This window comes from Taudactylus pleione, unplaced genomic scaffold (genome assembly GCF_031769625.1).
Source record: "Taudactylus pleione unplaced genomic scaffold, aTauple2 ptg001497l, whole genome shotgun sequence".
In the NCBI taxonomy this organism is placed as follows: Eukaryota; Metazoa; Chordata; class Amphibia; order Anura; family Myobatrachidae; genus Taudactylus; species Taudactylus pleione.
Genome location: NW_028285895.1, coordinates 121,233 through 134,469, shown reverse-complemented (window position 1 = coordinate 134,469; position 13,237 = coordinate 121,233). Strand labels below are relative to the sequence as shown.

At 44.8% G+C, this 13,237-nt stretch overlaps 1 protein-coding gene across 3 annotated transcripts in view; it reads left to right on the top strand.

Annotated features, from left to right (window-relative positions):
* Positions 1 to 13,237, top strand: part of LOC148442460 (protein transport protein Sec23A-like) — a 128,548-nt gene that overhangs the window by 100,610 nt on the left and 14,701 nt on the right. For all 3 annotated transcript variants that reach the window (XM_088463909.1, XM_088463910.1, XM_088463911.1), the window contains exons 13-16: positions 2,199 to 2,305; positions 3,808 to 3,961; positions 6,419 to 6,496; positions 8,062 to 8,223. In XM_088463909.1, coding sequence (XP_088320035.1) covers positions 2,199 to 2,305; positions 3,808 to 3,961; positions 6,419 to 6,496; positions 8,062 to 8,223 — 501 coding nt within the window. The remainder of the gene's footprint in view (positions 1 to 2,198; positions 2,306 to 3,807; positions 3,962 to 6,418; positions 6,497 to 8,061; positions 8,224 to 13,237) is intronic.

Genomic DNA, 13,237 nt, shown 5'->3' with positions numbered 1-13,237 from the left:
GGGGAAAAAAATGAGTCGTGCTCCCCTGTATTTTCCAGCACCAGACTTTTTTTTAGCGGGGGCCTGATGCCACAGCCAGGGCAGCCCTTTCACCAGGCCCCCCAGCTGAAGCATCAAGCCCAGGCCGGGGATCCCTGGGGAGCTGGGGGACCCCCCCCAATAAAGGAGTCCCCCTCTCCAGGGCACCCCAGGCCTAGGCTGATAGCCCGGAGCTATCCCCGGCACCCCATGGGGCGGTGGGTGCAGGGTTGATAGTGTAATGTGGTGTAAAAAATAGAAGTTAAATATTGTCTTTTGCTGTGGAACTATAGGTCCCAGCAAGCCTCCTGCCACATGCTGGTACTTGGAGAACCACAAGTACCAGCATGCGGGGCATTACGGGCCCGCTGGTACCTGTAGTTCTACAGCAAAATAAATATTTAATTAAACACAGGACACACACACCGTGCAAAGTAAAAGTTTATTAAACATACATGCACACACACATGTACACATGCTCACCTATGTATCCCTGTATCCATCTGTCCCCTTCTCCAGTAGAATATCCATAGGGTACCTGTGAAAGAAAAACATGCTTCTATGCGTGGGTTGGTCCAATATAAGCAATCTCCGGGCTTGGCAAAACAAAAACACGAAAGACGCGACCCACAGACATTAGTACTGTCCTACAAGTACAGTACTACGCGAATGAGAGCTTAGCTGCTGGACTTCACTATGGAAACCCCGCCGCTGAGCGCTCATTGGCTGAGAAAGGCGAGTCTTCCGCCTCTCAGCCAATGAACAGTTCTCACCATTGACTTCAATGGTGAGAACCGCCCGTGCCCATTTAAAAAAATGTGTTGAAAGTCGTCATTGAATTCATTTATAGTATTATGTCCTTATAGCTATGTTCGTCATATTTTGTTTCTTTCAGTTCATCTTATTATTATATATTTATATATTATATTTCTATTTTGCACTATGACGAGATGTTTATTTACACCGTGAGCACAGCATGTCACAGATGCAGGTCACATCATGATAAATAATTGTAGTTCAAAATACAATCTGCTGAGATACGGTATAATAGGTGGGTATAGTTGGTTAGCATTACTGCCTCACAGCACTAAGGTCTTGGGTTTGATTCCCACCATGGCCCTAACTGTACAGCATTTGTATACTCTCCCTGTGCTTGCATGGGTTTCCTTCGGGTATTCTGGTTTCCTTGTGCTATATAAATAACAATTAGTAAATAAAGGGTTGGGTATGAAATCCCCGGCTGTCTGGATGCCGCTGTTCAGAATGCCGACAGCAGAATCCCAACACCCATAGGAAGGCACGTAAGTATTTTCCCTACCCTAGCCTCCCTTCCTAGTGCCTAAACCTAACCTCCCCCTACCCGCACCCTAAACCTGAGACCCCCATCCCCGGTGCTTAAACCTAACCTCTTTCCTAGTGCCTAAACCTAACCTTCCCCCTCCCCACACCCTAATCCTAACAATCCCTCCCCGGTTCCTAACTCTAACCCTCCCCCTAATGCCTAACTCTAACCCCACTAGCTAACGCTAACCTTACTCAGCGTCGGTATTTGACACATGCCAGAATGCCGACTCCATCCCATAAATAAATAACAGTGTGTATTATATTGAGGGCTCCCACTGCAAGGAGAGAAGGTAGTCGAGACCGAAGCATGGGGGAAATGTCTGCAGGGCACAGGTCGACCAGGCCTGTACTAGTGTGTATGTGTGAAAAATAAAACCCCATATCCCCAGCATTGCAGATTATGGATTATATATTTTGTAAAACCTGAGAATGTTTAGCAAGATGCAGCCATGTCTGTTTTTAGGTAGTAAACAATTTGACTATACAAATAATAAATGCTCCATTTATCACTACAAAGTAATGGCATGGGTACAGTATATACTTTTGTATACCTTGTCTACTGTATCTAGTTGTCTCTGTTGTTTCGTCATCCTCCACCTCATAGCAATGTTTCCAGTTGATCTCCTGGCGCCCAAAGGAAGTGAGAACGTCTAGATTCTCAATGGCTCAGTGATGGGGAACCTATTGAATTTAATGCTGTTACATGGTTTTATCAGTATGCAATTATGAAAACAACTATAAGAGATATACACGTTGGTGTTTACAAGCTGTCTGATAAATCCTACATTGGTCATTTGACAGATGTAATTAACGTTTCTTTCCTCTTAATTGTGCAGCACAATGCTCCCATCCCACAAGGGGGGCGAGGTGCAATCCAGTTTGTGACACAGTATCAGCACTCAAGCGGACAGAAGCGGATCCGTGTAACCACAATCGCAAGAAAGTAAGATGCTGCAGCAGCTGTTTTATAGACACAGTGGTCAGGGAGAATGAAGAGAATGTTTGACCTTACTGTCAGTGTTATACTTGTCACTGAGTAGATATGAGACCTTTTCCACCTTCTCATCCTGCACTGGTATGACCAGTCTGACCCTCTGCTATAGCATGTCACAGCAAGCCCCAGCTTACCTTGTCTGTTCTCCCTGGAGTCCCCAGCTGCTCCCATAATTAGCTGGTAAATGAAATCATACTTTATCAAGTTGGTATAGCAAAAATATGAAACTACAGTTTGTATATTAGGAATATATACATGCAGGTGATTTATTGAAAAACAAATAAGCAATTTGCATAGTAATTCACAATGATGGAGAAATGCACACACCAGTCAGATGGGATGAGACCCTGATTGGGAAAGTGGCTGCTTTGAGGATTATGATCACCCTAATCTCACATTTCCCTGTGTTATCTAATGTGATACAATTTGCAGTATGCATGCTTTCATTTTACTGAACTTTTTAAAACATGAATTGGTTGCATTTTCTTGTATTTTCAATAGAAAAAAAAAAGTCAATATCAAATTACCCTGGATAAATGTAGATGAGACTTGTTAGCGTCATTTGATATATTTTAATGGGTATGGGTATAGATTAGTGAAAGTAAGGGAAATGGGGCGCATAATACAGTAAAGATGAGATGAATACAGTGATAGTGTACTGTAGTTGCAGAGTACCATTTAGTCCATAGCCACTGACAAATTATATTAGTCCCAGCAACATAATGGGTCAGAAAAGGAAATGTTTTAGTAAGCAAATGTTTTTGGAAGGAAGATATTCTGTAAGTGGTTTGTGTTACGGCCACATTAGTTTTTTGCTGAGTAATGTAAAAGCACATTGCAGACATCAGATCAGATGGGGGGAAAGTCACCAAATAATGGAACTAAGTGACCATTTTGTATTGAATCATAGTTGCCCAAGCATGCAGAGTACTGTATAGAACTAAAATGTGAAACTAATTATTTGGTTGGATTTTTGTTCACTCTTATTAGTTTCTCTCTCTGATTAAAGGTGCCCATCCACTAGCCGATTACACTGTACGATTGCACGATTACGACATCGTAATCGTACAATCGCTCAGTAATCGTCCGCAAATCGTGCATTTAAATGTCGGAAATGACCAGCGATGCGCACTCCCGCTGGTCGTTTCCGACATCAATCATTGGCCGAAAATGCAGGCCAATCTGCCGATAATGACAGATTGGCCATGTTCGGGGATGATTAATGTGCCTAAACTGAACGATCAATCGTTCAGTGTAGGCACTGCACCCCCTAGGGGAACAACGGCACAATTACGATATCGTAATCGTACCATCTTTCCCTGATCTACTAGTGGATGGGCACCAAGACCTTCAAAGTTTTTTGACTCAATGGTTTTACAGCTAGTTTGTGCACACACATAACATTGTTTATATCACTCAGATAAGCCTTATGTTTTTATTATTATTTCCAGCTGGGCTGATGCTCAGACTCAGATACAGAACATTGCAGCTTCTTTTGATCAGGAAGCATCTGCTATTCTCATGGCCAGATTGGCTGTTTATAGAGCGGAGACAGAGGAAGGTCCAGATGTCTTGAGGTGGCTGGACCGGCAGCTCATCCGACTGGTGAGATATTATTGGGAGAGTGGTTGGAGAAATTAGTAAAAAATCTATGAATAAAACCAGCAAGATCTTTCCAAGTCTTAGGCCCTGATTCAGACCCACTCGCGAGCGGCTGTCCGCTCGCAAGTGGGTCGATGTTCTGCACTGAGCATGCGCACGACGGAGGGAGCTCCGTCGTGCGCATGCGCCAGACGCGACGAGCGAAGGAAAGTCCTTCGCTCGTTGTGTCTGATCAAAGGGGGCGTGCTGTCGATGTTGATTGACAGCACGCCCCCTTTGGTGGGCGTGCCGGGGGCGTGCCTCCCTGACGGGGGCGTTCCCACGGGAACGCCTCCCGTCAGAAGCTGGCCCACTGACATCACTAGTGATGTCAGTGGGAGTGATTTTGGCTCTGATAGAGCCAAAATCACTCCGGAGCTTGCGGTTGAAAACCTCAACCGCAGGCTCCGGCTCGCAGTTTCGATGGTCGCGATGGTCAAGACCATCGCGGCCATCAAACTGCACGCTCGTATAGGCTGTGGGTGGTGACCCACAGCTATACGAGCGTCCAGGAGGACGCTCCATTTTTATGGAGGGCGGCCCTCATTCAGAGCGTGCGCTCTGCTCAGAGCGTACGGCTCTGAATGAGGGCCTTAGATTTTTATGTATTGTTATTGTTATGTGCAGGTTTATTTTATGACATAAGTATTACTTTATGGGGAGTATTCTGTCTGTGATGAATGTTCACAAAAAAAAAAGTTAAACCGTAATTGCCAGTGGGGGCTGGGTATAGAATTTTTTTTTCTATTTTTGCTGAATACTAGTCAGACTCCTTTGCACCCGAAGGGTTAGGTATGAATCATAGAGCAACAATAAATATTAAGAGATCTTCCATTTTGTATATGCACAATCTCGCCGTTCCCTCTCCTGGAACCCCTGTTATTAAGCTGCAAAAAAAAAGAAGCCAAAAACTATTGAAAGTCTGAACTAAAGCTGGGTACACACTGGAGCGATGTTGGCCCGTTATGACATTCCGTGACGGCAAATCAGCTACATCGCTCAGTGTAAACGGGCGATTGCGCACTCCCGCAGTCGCTAGCAATGGTCGCTAGGTTTGATGTGCTGCATATCAAACCTAGCGATGATCGTTCCGTCGTTCATTAACTCTTTCCAGTGTGTACGGGCAGTACTCATTCAAGGGCATTCGTTCTGATGTTGGTACGAATGCTCGTTGCTCAAGTGTGTACCCAGCTTAATGGTGACTGAAATATGTTCATGAATCTAGTGTTTCACAGCCAGTATCTGTAACATCAAGGTCACACACCATTCTGACAGGTAAGGTTGCATCACTTCTACAACCTATATGGTGAAACTCTAGCTATAAATGATAATTAGACCAAATAGTGCTATTGATATTTACTATGTGTACCTGGCATTCCCACATGATCCTAGAATTTGCAGCATTACCTGTACATGCAGCTTCAGCCTTCGCAAGTGACAGTGCGCCCAATGAAGTTCCCTGATATTCTGATATTTTCATTCAGCCATTTTTAAAGCATACAGTTTACATAGGACAGAGAGGAAACATAAATACCTATTTGAAATTATACACAGTAGATCTATGGTAATATAATGGCAATGCTGACATATAATAAACTGATAATATTAACTGGAGTTTTTGTATACAGGCTGCAAGTGGCGTTTTTATTGCATGCATAAATGTGTATTGATTATGTAAAACTGCAAGACTGTGATCATCATTTCATCAAATAGAGAAGTTGCTGAAAGATTATTTTTTGTTTCTTTTTAATAAAGATCATTTATTGACCTGCTCAGTAACACATTTATTTTATGTTATTGTAAGAAGCTGATTTTAAGATATAAGCTGGTTTTATTCACAACAGATTTGCTCTTCACATGTTGAAAATCGAATTATTAGGTGATTGAATAGCATTTAACATAATTGCTCACAAATAAGTGGATAGTATGTAATAACGATCCTTGCATTCAGCAAACATATCTTAAGCTGGATACACACTTATACGATATTTGTGCAAATGATGGTTGTTCATACACACTGACCAAACATAATCTGTCTTCTGGACACTGGTCCCGCTGGCCGGGGGGCATGTTACGCCCCCCTCCCTGCGGCCTCTGCTGCAAGTGTACGGGCGGACGTCTGACCGCCCATACACACAGATCGATGCCCCAATATATCTGCAGATATATAGGTCATCAGCTGTGCTGTCTGTGAATGACGTCGTACACAGACATATCGCCTGTACACACTGCCCATGGGCACAAGATATATTGGCCTATCAATTGATCGGCCAATTTATCTGCCAGTGTCTACCCAGCATTACATTATCTCATTATTTGTGAACAATCTCTTATTTATCTGTGATTGTTGTATGTGCATAATGGTTTTTCTGATTGGTTCATCCTGTATTTTAGACTAACATATGATCTCTCTTTTTATAGTGTCAGAAGTTTGGAGAATATCACAAGGATGACCCCAACTCCTTCAGGTTTTCAGAAATGTTCTCTCTGTACCCCCAGGTACATATTGTATTATCTCCACACAGCAGGCCATATAAATGTGAGATCCTTCCCTTCAGTAGCATTTTTACAAATGGCTGATAGATCCATTGAGCAGCAACCCTGTGGAAGCCATGAAGATGACTGTACACCAGGAACAGTCAGCAAGTTAGCTATAGGCAGGGTCATTTATAGATGAGGCCCAGCAGAGAGAGATGGGAGTAGTAACCCGTCCATACAGAGAGAGAGAAATTAATATGCAACATAAAGCAGGAAATACAGTATCTATGTCTTACCGTCAGTGCAGGGGGATAACCAGGGACAACCGCTTGGTATGAACGCTATTGTAGGTAGTGATAACGAGGGAGGCGGTGACGGCCAATTCTCTTACTGGATGTACAATTGGATTGAATGCCTTTCTTACAAGAAATGGTTTCTCCTGCTGTATGTTCTAGAATGCATTGTTAGGGAGATTGATTCATGTAATTCATATGATTTATGAGGTAAGAAGACAAATATTTACTACTGTTGAGGATAAATCAGCACATTCCTCTTTATAGACTCTGATTATATAAAAAATGGTTGAACTTTTGTCTCTCTCTTTATTAATACTGCTAACTTTATCGCCATAAAATAATGTCTATTCACCATAGAACAACTAGAGGCAGATTATTATTATCCTTTATTTATATAGAACCACAAGGGGTCCGCAGCGCCTTACAAAGTACATTAACAAACAAATTGAACAAAATAAAAAAGAAAGTGAATTACAGTACAGAACATTGCAGGACATGGACATGGTTTATAGACATTACTGCACCAGCAGTCAGAAGACCCAAATAAGCAGCAGGGCAGCAGAACCCAAAGGTTTAGTACCATTGTAAGCAGTGGGCAGGAGATGATGGTATAAGTGAGGGAAGAGGGCCCTTCTCCATGAGCTTACAGTCTAAAGGAGGGGCAGGCACAAATGACCCGGGCCTCTGTAGCTCGGACTGGCGCAAGTTAGAAAAATTAGCAATTGTTAAAATATTGCATATGCATTCCTTGTACTCACGGCTAGGACAATAAACGAGAAGCTTCTCACACCAGCTCCAGGCAAAGATATTCTCTCCGGCACAGGAGGATCCAAGGGAAAAAAAAAAGAGAAATTGTGTGTACTGTACAATAAAAATGTTTAGGCAAATGGTAATAAGTGTAACAATTAGCACTTGCCTACAGGGCTGCTGAGTCATCGGGTGGGCCCTGGTACCGTGGAGTGTGGCCACTATACAGTATGTGGCGTGGCTGTGCCCAGTAATGCTGAACATTGGGCACCAGGGTTTATGCCTCCCCTGTACTCCTGGGCCCCTACAGAGGCCGGGGTCACTTGTACCTGCTTCTTCTCCTCGGCACCCCTGCTTGCTTAAACCTTTTTTTATTTATATTGAAACATTAACAATGGTGTTGAATGCTTTTATATTTGTTGTTGTTAAAATTAAAGCAAAACTGAGATTTCTCTGTTTTGTTTTTTTTTTGTTTTTTTTTACAAATTATGACAAATAATAGTACATAGCTAAGGAAATGTCTTGTTGTTCTGTATTTTCTAGTTTATGTTCCATATGAGGAGATCTCCGTTCCTGCAGGTGTTTAACAACAGTCCTGATGAGAGCTCCTATTACAGGCATCACTTTATGCGTCAAGATCTAACCCAGTCTCTTATAATGATACAGCCCATCCTTTACTCCTATTCGTTCAGTGGCCCCCCAGAGGTATGGAACTTAGTTATAAAGAGGGTGATTCTCAGTTGGATGCAGCTCCCAATTTCAAATTGACTGCACATGTATCTGAATCGCAAAACATGGTGTGTGCGTGCGCCGTACAATATGTCCGCAGTCGCTAGTAGGTGCATGCATTCCGCATCTTGTGTGAATGGAGAATCCCATGAAATAGACATTTCTGGGCAGCAAATATCAAGATAGACTGAGCAGCTATGTGGGTGTTGTGGGCGTGCATACAAAGCTCTGTGTGATCCTAAATGAATGCATTACAGGGAAGAGACGTCTGTTCCTGACTGATCTCTTGCACATAGCATAGGGGCTGGTGTAAGTGCTGATACCAGTGTGATGATTGCGTCTGCAGACATTAGAACACTGGGCGGGATAGGCACTTGCACTTGCAGAAGCGTCTGACTTGGAATCAGCCCCAAAGATCATTATTTAGATAATCTGTGCAGAGAATTCACTTCCTCTGTTAGACTACATGGAGTCACACATGTATATGTAGTGGGAGAATGCAGAAAACATGAGGAGCAGCTGTGAGGAGAGAATAGATCTCTTCCTTACATTGCTCATAAAATTCAAACTATGCACATTTCTGAGTTATTACTATACATTAATATGCACAGTAATAGAGAACGTATCCAAATGTGCTTTCAGATATCTACTGCAGTTAGCTACACAATCTTCATACAAGGGTGTTAGTTATTATTTGGGGAAAGCCTGGGGGAATGATTGCTGGTGTAAGATGGGTACACACTACAGCGATATATCTGCAGATAATGGTCGTTCATACACACTGAACGCCCATCATCTGCATGCTGCAGCGGGTCGGGCTGTCCTGGGGGCGGGTAGGGGGCGTGGTCTAATCGCAGAACTCGTGGCCACGCCCCCTACGGGGGAAAAAGAAAAACATTTGAGGCACGGTGCTGGGGAGGGGGGCGCTGCGTGCCCCTCAGTCCGGCGCACAGCCAATGGGGGGAAGCGGGGCCGGACATGGGTTCCCCTCTCGGCGTCCCTGTGTACGGGCGATCAGCTGATCGCCCGTACACACTTGCTGATGGACAGATATGTCTGCAGACATATCTGTTCATCGGCTGTGCAGCACAGCCAATGCGATTTGTCTGTGAACGACATCATTCACATACATATCGTCTGTCAGGGCCGCAACTAGGGGGGGGCTGGAGGTGCACGTGCATCGGGTGAGCCGCTGTACCTGGTGCCAGTGACCTCCAGCCCGGCGCTGCAGAGAGGCTCCAAGCCGGGCGCCCGGCTCCTTCTCTGCAGCGACGCGGTGGAGCCGGAGGCTGGAGTTCTCTCCCGAACTCCAGCTTCCGGCTCTCCCCACGGGCACTATGGGGGAGACGTCATGACATCTCCCCCATAGTTCCAAGGAGCAGCCGGCGGACCGGACGCGACGCTGGATGCAGGAGCGGGGTTCAAGGTAAGTATTTTTTTTTTTTTAATAAGCTGCACTACAGGGGCATTATTATGGGGGCAGGGGCATTACCACAGGGGCATTACTATGGGGGCATAGGCAATAAGGGGCATTAATAATGGGGCATGAGCACTACAGGGGCATTACTATTGGGGCATGGGCACTACAGGGGCATTACCACAGGGGCATTACTGTAAGGGCACTACAGGGATATTACTATGGGGGCATGGGCAATACAGGGGCATTACTATGAGAGCATGGGCACTACAGGGGCATTACTATGAAAGCATGGGCACTACAGGGGCATTAATATGGGAGCATGGGCACTACAGGGGCATTACTGTATGGTGGGCACTACAGGGGCATTACTACATTACTATGGGGGTATTAACATATGGGCATTACTATGGGGGCATTACAATATGGGCACTACTGCAGGGGGAATTACATGGGGGGCGCCAAATTACTGTCTTGCCCCTGGTGACAAAAATCCTAGTTTCGGCCCTGCGTCTGTACACACTGGCCAACGGGGGCACAATATATTGGCCGATCAATTGATTGGCCAATATATCGTCCAGTGTAGTCTTATCACTCCCTATACAAGCAGCTTAATACAGAGTCGAATACAGCTCAATATATAGGGGCAGATTTGGGCATGACTACTTTAAGATATTCTGTATTTTAAAGGAAAAAAAGAACAAATGTTATTTAATGAAAGGAGCACATCAAATGGCTGGATGTTGTGAAATATGTGGAAGCCTCTCCTGAGAGCATTGAAGTCGTGCACCTTCCTGTGCACTGAGGGAGTAACTTGTTCACTGGTGCATAACCAAGGCATTTTGCACAGTTCACTTTGTACATGCAGTCCACCATGTCCTCCTATACTGCTGAAATAGAGCTTTGATTGGTCAAGGATGTTTAGTTTTATTTCCCCCTCTATAGTTGGAGACCACTCTCATACCTGAGCAGCCTGTTGAGCTATGTCAGTGGTGGAGGTGCAGGAGAACAGGGATGAGAGACTTCACTTTTTGGTATTTAAACCAACTTGTGTCCACATTAAAGAAAGTGCATCTGGAGAAATCTCTGTCTCTCGCACGCACTTTCTCTCTCGCTCTATGTCGTAACCTGTGTCTTGGAATTATCCAGAGCACTCACTCAGATGGGATGCTGTTAAATATTTACCTTCTATCTGTGACTAATATGCTACATAGTCTAAAACCACTAATGTGCTGTTTAATGATGCAGGGCTTTGCTTTCCTGTAATGTTAATTGCAGGAATGAATAACCTCAGGCTCAGCAGGAGCCGGCAGTGGCTTCTCTAGGTGCCTGTGGTTATTACGTTGGTCATTGATAAACGTGAGAGCAACATTTCTCTGTGTATTTCTGATTCCCAATACACTGACCGCAGTTATAATGAAGCAAAATATAATGGTAGGACAAACATCTGCTTCCAGTCAATATTTCATTCCTGGTCACCTCAGACATGCTGATCACAATTTGAGGTTTTCAAAGGACTCATTGTATAATCATGTGCATTACTGGGGTGTATTGGTTTTTACTGTTTATTTATAGATGTAGACAAAACCCTTTCTTTTTTTTGTGTTATAATAATATTGTAGGTTAAAGTAGTATTTGGTGTTGTTAAATAAAAGTACAAGTAGGATTGAGGCTACTGATTTTCTAAGGGGAAACATTTTTTAAGCACACCAGATTTCCTCTACAACAAGTCCTATTTAAAGGCTAATGTTCATTTAGAAGGTATTGACAATATATTATGGAGACAAAGCTAACTTGGAGATTTAGCTCTAGGAAGCGATACATGTGTTATGCACAGTACGGTTGCGCCGACCCTCCAACTGCTCCCACTGCTTGGAACAGACCCTAGCCGGAGATGAACCGCTGTGAAGGGATTAGGTAATTAAAGCCACGGGACGTTGGGGGTGGGCGCAGCAGACAGCAAGTGGGTGGGTGGGGGGGGGGTCTGAGCAGGACAGAGATGGAAGTAGGGTGGGGCGGACAAGTTTACAGAGATGGAGGCAGTGTGACTATTTCCTATACTAATAGAAATATAATGGAGAAGAGACGGAAGTAAAAAAAACATATCTTAAAATGTTAAAAACCCTACTATGCTCCATTATAGAGCATAGAGACAGATAGAGACAGCTGCCGTTACATTCAGTCAAATGCAGTTATATACAGAGAGCTGCAGTTATATAAGGAGCTACTATAACTTTCTTGATTTAAAACAAACTGTATTAAGTTTTATGATCTCTTGCTTTTTCTAATGTTAATCAAAAAATTTTCTACAGGGTCCATAGGGCACCACAGGGAGACAATGGGGTGTAGGTGGTACATGGAGGACTGGACACCAACAGCAAAGCTATTTCCTATCCCAGGATGCTCCGATCCTTCCCCTATACCCCATCCACAGCCTGAGGGCAACTCAGTTTTGTTGGTGTCCGGCAGGAGCTGGATCACCATTAGAACAGTGGGGCTGCTATTAAGCAGCCCAAGCTTTATTTTTATGATTTTTTATTCTTCATAATAGAGCAAGCAGCGCTAGACAGTCCTCTGGACGTCTGCACTGCTGCTCCATCACCCCTCTGTGGCTCCAGCCCTCGGCTAGGTACTCTCTGCGGGCTCCGAGAGGACCTAGCTAGATCCCCGACTGCAGCCGGGACTCAAGGAGACAGGAAAGGCGGGGACCCGCATCTATGCGCAGTCTTACCTCCGGTCTCAGGAAACAGACCGAGGCACTGATGTGGACACCGGTTTGTCCAGGACTGCACTAGACCACCATGGTATAATATACTGGCGAAGGGGACATTACTACGGCCAAGGACCCGGTGGTTGACGTCAGCATAGAGGAGAAGGCGCTCTCCCTGCGGCCCCTCCCCCAGCTCAGGGCGCCATTCCACTGCAGTCTTGGTTTTGTGGTCTCGCCATTGAGCTGCTCCTCCCTCACCCTCTGCCCCCTAAGAGACTCAGGGCAGCTATTATATGCATCAGGTCTCTGGGTCTGGTTTCCCTGTATACCTCTTCCAGTAGCCAGGTTATACAGCGCTATTGGCTACATCCCTCCTAAGGTCTAAAGGGTTTTCCAGCATTGTGCTCCAGACCATGCTCAGAACGCATAAACCGGCCTCTGCCAGGACTTTTCTCTGGGTGTGGCATACATATTTCCAGTGGTGTGCTACTAGAAACTATGACCCTCAGGTCTTTTAGGGTTTCTAGAATCCTTGCCTTTCTTCAAGCTGGATTGGATCTCGGACTCCGCCTAGCCTCTCTGAAAGTACACGTCTCTGCTCTGGCCATCTGGTTCCAGCGCAGAATTTCTCCTCTACCGTATGTTCACACCTTCCTGCAAGGTGTTCTAAGTATACGACCTTCCTTTGTCCTTCCTGTGGCTCCGCGGGATTTGTCAGTGGTTTTCCACACACTTCAGGAACCTCCATTCGAACCCCTGGATTCAGTAGATGTCAAATTGCTCACTGCGAAGACTCTGTTTCTTCGGGCTATAGCATCTGCCGTAGGATATCGGATTTAGAGGCGCTTTCCTGTCGCTCCCCT